The sequence below is a fragment of the Notothenia coriiceps genome, unplaced genomic scaffold (assembly GCF_000735185.1).
Source record: "Notothenia coriiceps isolate Sejong01 unplaced genomic scaffold, NC01 NC01_scaffold00000281, whole genome shotgun sequence".
Taxonomy (NCBI): Eukaryota; Metazoa; Chordata; class Actinopteri; order Perciformes; family Nototheniidae; genus Notothenia; species Notothenia coriiceps.
In genome coordinates, this window is record NW_011332982.1 from 346,322 (window position 1) to 356,362 (window position 10,041).

Below are 10,041 nucleotides of genomic sequence, written 5' to 3' on the forward strand. Positions count from 1 at the left end.
AAGACTATTAAGACAAACCAGATGCAGTGTAGTTTGCTCTGTGCCACTACGTGTCAGGTACAGCCTGGGTCAACCTGAGGCGCCTGGGTAGTATAGGAGGAGGCCGCTGTACCGTTCAAACTCACTGCAGATGTTCCTGAGCAGCGTACAGTAAGAGTGTCGGCTCCTGCAGTTCGTCCTCTTGACTCAACGGCATCTTTTTGAAGGTTTTCACGGTGTCATTTCAATTACTCAACCCGATGGATTTGCTCTGCATTTTAGATTGACAACTCGCAGTGGTTTATAGCTGGAGTATCAAAGCCTGTGAGTGTGTGTTCTTGGGTGTGTTGGTCACTAGGAATCCCACGGTTTCTTTCTTCTCTTGCCAGCACCAGTGTTTATAGGATTTTGTCTCATTTTCTCCAGTGTTAATTTATTTCCATAAAGGCAGCCATGACACATTCTCTCCTCTGCCTTCTGTCTCTGTGTGGCTTTACTTTCTGAACTGTGAATGGTTCCCCCGTCTTTCTGTGCTGAATGAAAGAACAGACCTGTGTGACCTCAGTCCCGGCTGAATGGTTATTTTGACAACAAGTTTCATCATCATTGTCAATTTTCCCTGTCTTTATCTCACACCATCTCTCTCTTCCTCTCTGTGTGTCTGCTCCCTGCTATTGCATTGCTTTTTGATGTGAGATAACTTATCACTATATTGTCACGCTTGCTGAGGTATGTCATTATGGTTCATTTGTGTCAGTGGGTAAATGAACATGTTTTGGAACCCTTGACTTCAATTTCCCATGTCTGCGACTAAATCTCTCCAATCTCCGGCTCACCGAACTCCTCCCTCCCTCTTGGTCTGTTTGGCAACCAGAAAATACCATCTCTCTCATCACCGGGATTATATCGAGCTCCTTTGCCTTTGATTACAAAACCATTAATGCACAAATGTGTTGGCGACTGACCCGTGACCTTTCTCATCAACTAAAAGCTGCTTCATCACTTCTCCTCTCAGGCTCTTTGGACCCCGGGGTCTGGGTCAGGGTTTGTGCTGTCTTTCTGTCAGAATCGCATGATCCACTGCCACTTAACGAGGGAGAACAAGGCTGAGAAATGAGGCATTTCCGGGCCCAAGGGTTTATTTCTACAGCATAGGGGATTACATTACAGAACAGAAAGGGGAGACGCAATTCATTTGTTTAAAGAAACTGTCTACACTGTCCCATGCTAGTGTTTAGACTTCAAAGAGAAAACAGGATGCAAAGATGTGTCTTTACATTATGTCACATATTTCCTGACTCTATCTTTATTTATCTGTTAAAAAAGGTGAAGCATACTGTGTCCTCATCAGGCTTGCATTGCTCTGCCCTCAGGAATTACTCTGCTGGATGCTAAAGAAGAAATGCTTATCACATGGAGTGCAGGGTTCTTTATTTGAGTCGGTTTGTGTTCTGCGTTTTTTTTTTTTTTTTTGGAAACATGCTTTTCATAGGGATTCCACAAACATTGGAACAATATAGAACATACATTATAATTTGCAGAGAGCCGAGTTATGTACATATGGTGATGCTTTAAAGTAGAACAAAAGTCACAAAAAACTAACATTTCATTACAATGGGACATTCCTAACTGTTTTGTTGGCAATCTACAGTATAGACAACATTTTATCAAAACAATAAACACTACCATATATGGAGGTAACTAACTAACAAAAGATGATTTTCAAATTCTGGGTCTTTCTACAGACACATCAACTCCCATTTTGCTCACTCTCATCAACACTGACATTAGTCTCTTCTCTCTCCGTCGTATCATCAGATGGCCATCACCTTCCGGCGTGGAGGGGTTTCCATGGTGACCACTTCCCTTGCTGGGCAAATTGTTTGCATGGGATCAGGGTTGACGCTGCGCTGCAGGACCAAAGGGTGCTGCTGGGAGGTGGGGGTGGGCGGGGGCTGGCGAAGGACCACAATTTTAGCGCTGGGTCCCTGCAGCAGGATGTCAGTCAGCTCTTCCTGTGTGGAGTTGACCACGGGCACACCATTCACCTCCACCAGCCTTGCACACATAAACATGCAAAAACAAGTCAATGTAGAAAACTGTGATTGATATCATCAATAAAAGCCCAAATGTTTTGTTGGTAACATAAAGAAGAAAACTGACGGGGGAATTCTCTTTCAACCTTTTGAAGTATCAAATGCTTATTTGGCAGGATTCTCTCTACAGGTAAAGGCAGAACCTCTGTTATGCTTATTTGACAAGCAACATCAAAGACTTCACAAATCACACTGCATGAAATATTAAAACCAGCACCTTCACAGAGAGCTAAGGTTAATTTCCCTTCATTGGTTTTTATTTATAGCCAATTGGATAAAACTGACAGATGAATAGCAACCCCTTTGTGTTTTTTGATTAGCTCTGAAAAGACCATTGAAACAGTTGCCACAACAAGTAAACACGCACAGCGAGGCTCAAAGACTTTTCCAGCTTCTGTTCCCTCTCTGCACTGTCATGCCGACTTCTCTTTCTTTGGGCGTGATTGTCTCAAAGAGGGATGTCAGCGGCACTGCGTGTGTGTGTGTGTGTGTGTGGTACGTGTGAATACTCATAGTGCTGCGTTTGTAAGCATGGTCTTGTAATGCATTAATTACTTAATTATAATAGAGCCTTTTATCTTCTGCTTTTCACTCTTCTTCATCCAAGTATTACATTACAGTGTTGTGATTGCTTTGGGGCCAATATGCGATGGGTTTCCATAGCTACAAAACAGAAAAATAGTGTGATGAAAGAAATGGGTGTGATGTGTGACACACTTAATACTACTCTCACTGACTAGGTGGCCTCTGTTAACACAGCCACGACTGTGTCATTAAGCCTGGATAAATGACATGGTTTCTTTTGTGTTTGTTTGCGTGTTACCTGTCGTTCACACAGAGGGGGGAGTCGTCCACTCTAACCACCACCAGTCCGCTGCCTTCTCTGAGGCGGCACGTAAAGCCATAATGGCCGTCAGGGTTGTGGTTCTCCTGCACGACCAGCAGCATGGCAGGAGACTGCGGTGACACAAGCTGGCTCAGGCTACCAATGGCCAAACTCTTTTTCCGAGCTTTCTCCTGAATGTAGAAACAGCAATCATACATTCACATATGCAAAGGCACAGACCGCTTTAATGTAAATGATTCAGATTTTAAGGCACACCCAATTTGTGGTGGATTGATGTACATTTCATGTAAAATGTGCTATGTGTGACACAAGAAGTAAGCCATATTCATGCCTTCATTCTTTGACTTAAGTCGTATGCTCACGCTCTGATTAATATCTAATTTGAAGTACATTTGCAATAAGTAGTAGCTTTTTGCAAAGTCCTCCTATTCACTTTCTTGCAAATATTTTGATGATCTAATAAACAGGTTTTAACTTCTTTCTTTATTCACTACAGAAAACTAAGTGTGAAACGACAAGTTGTGGATTTACTGGGAATTATGTTCTGGACTTTTACTTGGCCGGACTTCCTGGAGTCTTGTCACCACTGAGAGTTTGCCAAACACACTATTAGTTGTTCTGTAGGGATTGTAAAAATATTTTGTAACATGTTTACTAGTGAACTTTAGAGGTGCTGGTAGTCAGATGTTTTGCTACAAGGCTAGGCTTGCTGATTCACTGTTGCCAACCTTTATCATTCAACTTTTCTGCAAGAAAACAAATAAGATGTTTTTCAATATGTCAAACTAATCCTTAGGGTATATTCAATGGCAGATGGTTAGAGAGATTTAAATGAACCTAAGTGCAACTCTATCGACTTTTTAAAACATTCAGAGGTGTGATTCTGTTTCCCTGAAATAATACATTATTATAGTTTCCTCGGGATACAATCATAAGATTATTTATCGGAAAAGGATTATAGATGCCACTACATGGAGGTCCCGAACTGATAAGACTGAGGCTGTGTCAAAGCCAGAAGACCACCAAGATGTAATGATTAGCGTCGGAAGAGATCACACCACAAGTAGCTTGCAGGGATCAGAAATAACTTGTGAGTCGGACCACTGAATTCCAATGTTCCCTTATCCAGCCTCTCGGCATACTCCCCCCTCCCCCTGAACGGCATGTGAATGCCTTGCAGCAATAGATGCCGCCTTGCCAGGGTCAGGGGTCAAAGCTAAGGCTTCTCTTTCCTCAGACAAGTAGGCCAGACAGGATATATCCGCGGAAACGCAGGCGAAGCCCCTTGGGAAGCACACTCAAATGCGCATCATTTTCCCTTTTAGTTTGCCTCAATGCGGGACACATGCCGAGAGGCCAAGGAATTTTCTCTTCATATTCTTCCTGTTTATCCAAATGATCTTTATTAAGTCCTAATCTACCTGGGCCAGACACAGGACACACATCCCACATACACACTGGATAGTTTAAAAAGAGACAATTACAACACAAGAATTCAAGATCTAAAAGGTCACTTGGGTGACAAACCTCTCTTTCTCTGTTAGAAAATGGAGATTTTACCAAATTCCCATAACACAATCATTTGCCTACTTTACAGGAAGCGACAACATGATCTGATCTGAACTTTGTTTCCACCAGTGTGAGAACCGATCATCGCAGTTTAGACAACATACTGGAAGGGATTGCATTTCATTTATTATGATGGGTGTTGTACCGTAATTTTCGGACTATAAACCGCGCCTTTTTCCCTATTTTTCGACGCTGCGGTTTATATAACGGTGCGGCTAATCTATGGATTTTTACAGCTAACGGCCAACACCTTTAACTCTATGGGCTCTATGGCCGGTCCGCGGACCCCCACCTTTAAGCGGCGGGTTCCAGCAGGAAAAGCTGGACGCCGGAAAAGAATGAGACAGGTAGCGCGCAAAAGTAAAAGTGGAACCGAGAGTGGTATGCCGCTGCTGCGGCTTATATTCAGGTGCGGTTTATAGTCCGAAAATTACGGTAATTTCTAAATTCGGGGCTGTCATATTGAATGTCGACGCCTTGGCTGCTCCATCAGCAGAGGTCTGCAACACAGTCAACATGAGTGTAGGACATGGTAGACAGATTAATGTAACATATTCTGACCACATTGATGAACTGGTATCTGGAGTGTTTCCACAGAACGAATACTTCAGGCATCTTGTCCATTTCTTAAATTTAGGGGCATGCCAGGGCAAAGAAATGGCAGACTTTTCTCACAACTCAATCCATACTAAACAGACATGTGAGACTAAAGAGTGGGAAAACAATATTCTTCCAATTTCCCCTCTTTAATAGTCTGTCTGAAGTTTTCGAGTTGTCCAAGCTAAACTGCTTATTTAAAATAATTTCCGCCGTTTGTTGTCCTTCCCCTCCTCCCCTCACTTTCTCCCTCTGTTTCTCTTTCTCCTCCCCTCCTCTCGGCTGCTTTATTGATGCTCTCCAGTTGCAATGGATCCTGGAGATTAGACTGCCGATGATGAAATATTTCCTTATTGTCTGTAATGCGGGGCAGCCTACGAGACCAAACGCGGGGCGGTCTGCTCCTTATTAGAGCTGCAGCTCAATCAGTTCCCAGGCTGCTCCTCAGCTCTGACCTGTGTGTTAACTCTGATTAGGTCATATGATAAACATTAGCGCTGCTGCTTTTCCCACAAACTCAGCACCTAAAGAAGCGTGGCCCCGGGGCGGCAACGTGACACGGAGCACCTTTCAAAGCCGAAGCCGCGTGTGTCCTTTCATGGCACCTCGTTAGGGCTCCTCCAACGGGATAAAAGAGCCACATTAAAAAAGAAGTAGACTCCTCCGGGGATAGATGCAGATAGTTTTACACATGCTGGCCCACTTCTCCATTGCACTCTCCCTGTGGCTTTTGTCACACACATTCCATTGTTGGTATGGTCACAGGCTCTCGGATGTCAGCACCAAACATCATTTTCTCAGTAAAAGTGCATGTTCAACCAAAAGACTTCACTCAGCCTCATACTCTCTTTTAAAACGGCACAACTTAACACAACAGAGTGGACAGAAAGGAGCATTGTGCTGTCACTCAGGAGAACAATGGAGAGAAGATCAAAGATGATGGACATAATAGTGTCAAGTAATGACCTCCCGCATCAGGAAACTGTTTAGTTTAGCACCTTTCCCAGTGTGAGCTATTTCTACTGATGGTCAATTACATAGAATAATACATTAACTTCACATGTTCTGTGAATTAATGCATCCTCCGTCCGTGATTTGAACAATATGGATTTAATTAGTTAGGAAAAGGCCAGTTATGCTGTTTCAATTGCACAAGTGTTTCTGATATAGTTAAAGACATAAGGGAAACAGCATCAGCCATGGCATTTTTCTCCAAAAACAGCAAATTTGTCTCTGTTTATTTTAGGAAATAAATGATTTTAATGTCCCATACCACACATTCTTTTGCTTCAAATCTCTGTTTTTCATTGTTTATTTTTAGCAATCAAAACATTTTCGAACTCAGGCCGTACAGCTTTCCCACATATTGGTGTGACCGTGTTTCACATGCTACCAATTAAAGCCCACTGACAGAGCTCCAGGCTCCAGCTTGTTGGTCTTAGTGACGGTAATGTTTCCCAGTTACCTTATCATAGCTTTCCTGCAAGGCATTTTTGAGATAAGCCACCTGCCGGTTGAGATGTACCATGGAAATCTCCTCTTTAAACACTTGGCAGTTCAGTTTCATCTTTTCCAAGAGGCGGACATCCAACTGTCTGAGTGGCAAGAGACCACATTTCAGAAAGGTCATGTATATACATATAAACATGGTTGAGAAAACTTTAAAATGCAGCAATAAACAAAGCAGATGGTTTATTTTCCTTGGAGTTGTAATGCTTTAACATGTTTGAGTTTTATGCACAAGCGTAGTAGCAATATGTCTACATTTTAACTTTACATTATGAAGACCTGCAGGTGGGTCTGTTCTGGTCATTAGATTTGTTAAAACAAAAAACAGTCTTGATTGATGATTATTTGCTAATATTAGCTATGTATTTACTTATTCATTAACAGACAACTCCCTGACTACTTTTTGGTTTACTGGACCAAATAGAGAAATGAGTGAATGCTAGTCTAACACAAACAAGTAACACTGACAAAAATACATTAGACATTTGCTCAAATGAGTTATTTCAGATCAATGGGCATTGTGTCCATCCAGTCTTTAATCTAACTGCCTTTTGTGTCTTTGCCAGTTGGAAGAAAAGTTGAATGCATTTCTGAACAAGCTACTAATTAACAGAGGCTGTCCACCTACTTGTTCTTGTGAGCACTGGAGTTGTTAATGTTGTCTTTGAGGGTCTGCATGCTCTGCCTCTTTTCGTTCACTCGGCTTATAACCAACTCTAGCCTGGGCTTCAGATCAGCAGAGCCAAGCCCCTCTACATCGGCCTCTCTATCCATGTTCTTTATCTCTGAGCAAAATGCTACCAGGCCATGGTGGAGCTCCTGGACCTTTGGAGTCAAAAAATAATATTTCAGTGGAGATTAAAATCACATCTTATTTGCCTGTAACATATGTTCATAGATGTAGTCTAAATGTAGAGATAATGACCTGAAGAATGACATTTTGCAGCGAGTCCACCTGTTGTTTTAGCTCCTTGATCCTCTCTTCTTTAGCTGCCTGGATCACTGTGACATTTTTGTTGACGTTCTCATTTGAGCTGTTTACTTCTGGATTATTTAGCAAATTGCCATCCGATAACTTCTTCTAAGATGCAAAAGCATACAGAGAGGTATGTTGTTAGATGTTTTATGTCAGATAAGGCGGTACTTTAGGTATAAATGATCAGCGTTACCTTTTTACACAAGTGGAGCGCCAGTTGTCTGTTCCCTGGTGAGGCTGTCAGTAGGCTCCCAATCTGCTGATCTGGCGGGAGCTCCTCTGATGAACCGAAAGCACATTGCAGTATATCAATACATGTGTCTGTTTCTTTAGCTCATAAAGACGAAATTATGTGCTGTTCACCTTGCGTTTCCTTCAGAATGAAGAGGCTCTTATCTTCTGTCATTCCCAACATTTTAAAGCATGAATCCATGATTTTTCCCACTGTTGTGTCCTTGGGGGTTCTGAGATGAACTATCCGCTCTGAGGCTGCAACAAAACAATCAGAATGGTATCAAGGCCAGATTTATTCTTATACATGTATAATTTTACATTATGAATATCAAAGCAATAACCAACCCACAGGCTAGACACTGCATAAAGTGGCCTTATGTGACCATTAGTGAATATTTATTATTCTACTACTCTACTTACATATTGCCAATAAACTTAGCTTTATTTTTAAGTGTAGTTGCACTGCATATATACAGTATCTACACGAGTTACTCACCATTAATAGTAATCTCTATTAGTTGGGAATTCCTCTGTGTCATGAAGTTTGGGCTGCTCCTTTGGTGGAAGAGGAGATTAAAATAAGATTTACATAAGTTAATAAATACATTTCAATAATTAAAAATGATATTTACGAGAGGCTGTACCTGAGCTTCAGGGAACGCCGATTCCTGCTCAAGCAGCTCACGTGAGGAGAGGACTTAGATTTGCTCATTGATACTAGTGTTGTAGTAAATGTCTCAACATTGTTAAGCCCTATAGATTCTGTGGAAAGATAAATCTTCATGACATACTGAATTGAAAAGCTGTCCAGTTAAATGTTTATTTGTCAGGTTGTATTGATGGAAGTATACCAAGCAGCGAGTTGAGTCTCTGGGTGACGGTGCTGGGAGGGTGCAGCTCACTATAAATGGCAGACAGCAGCAGCTCCCTCTCCTCCAGTGTGTTGATATGCAGGATGTCCAGAGTGTTCACATCCACTGAAGCTATGTCTGCTCCACACAGTTTCACCTCTGAAAGAGAGTTGTCGTCCACCAACATACTTCAAGAATAATGTATTATTGCATAAAAACTACTTCAGTTTTAATCAGTGACCTTGAATTATCCTGCTCTCCTTACCCCATTTATTACAACGCTTTTGATTTGATTTGTGGCAAAGATAAATCTAATCAGCAATGTCTGCCTTTTACTGGGAGAAGAGACTGTCAGAAAAATGTTTTACCGCTGATGAAAGGAAGACATTTCTGCAGTCCAATGCTGGTAAACCACTGGCAGACTTCCTCTGTGTTCAGCTCAGCCAGACGTTTGGCCGCTTGCCTGTCCTCCTGCTGCGAAGAAGGAGAGGTTAGATTCCTGCTGTTTATTCCACATTCTACATCAGCCATGAGGAAAAAGCACACTACATTAAATCCTGTGTATAATCTTCATTAATTTCCTAAAACTTCATAGTAATCATCATTAATAAATGGTACAATGATATTTCATTGTTACTTTATTTTTTACAAACAATTAAATAGTTAGTAATAATGTTTACTAATTATTAGTAGTGCTATATTTTATTTTGACAGTTTACTAATAATTGGGTTCTATTAACAATAGTCAAGGATTTTATAAGGCCTCGACTGATTATTATAATATTGGTTGGATGGTTAATACATATTTTACATTTACCCACAATATTAAAATAGGTCCATCCATCTACAGTGGGGGCAAAAAAGTATTTAGTCAGCCACCAATTGTGCAAGTTCTCCCACTTCAAAAGATGAGAGAGGCCTGTAATTTTCATCATAGGTATACCTCAACTATGAGAGACAAAATGAGAAAAATAAAATCCAGAAAATCACATTGTCTGATTTTTAAAGACTTTATTTGCAAATTATGGTGGAAAATAAGTATTTGGTCAATAAAAAAAGTTCATCTCAATACTTTGTTATATACCCTTTGTTGGCAATGACAGAGGTCAAACGTTTTCTGTAAGTCTTCACAAGGTTTTCACACACTGTTGCTGGTATTTTGGCCCATTCCTCCATGCAGATCTCCTCTAGATCAGTGATGTTTTGGGGCTGTCGCTGGGCAACACGGACTTTCAACCCCCTCCAAAGATTTTCTATGGGGTTGAGATCTGGAGACTGGCTAGGCCACTCCAGGACCTTGAAATGCTTCTTACGAAGCCACTCCTTCGTTGCCCGGGCGGTGTGTTTGGGATCATTGTCATGCTGAAAGACCCAGCCACGTTT

The 10,041-nt window shown here is 41.5% G+C and overlaps 1 protein-coding gene across 1 annotated transcript in view; it reads left to right on the forward strand.

The window, feature by feature from the left end:
* The first annotated feature begins 2,768 nt into the window (after positions 1-2,768).
* The window catches only part of LOC104952857 (hydroxylysine kinase-like), a 10,924-nt gene continuing 3,651 nt past the window's right edge, over positions 2,769-10,041 (forward strand). Inside the window, exon 1 of the mRNA XM_010779800.1 lies at positions 2,769-2,774. Within this exon, the coding sequence (XP_010778102.1) occupies positions 2,771-2,774 (4 nt within the window). The 5' untranslated portion in view covers positions 2,769-2,770. The remainder of the gene's footprint in view (positions 2,775-10,041) is intronic.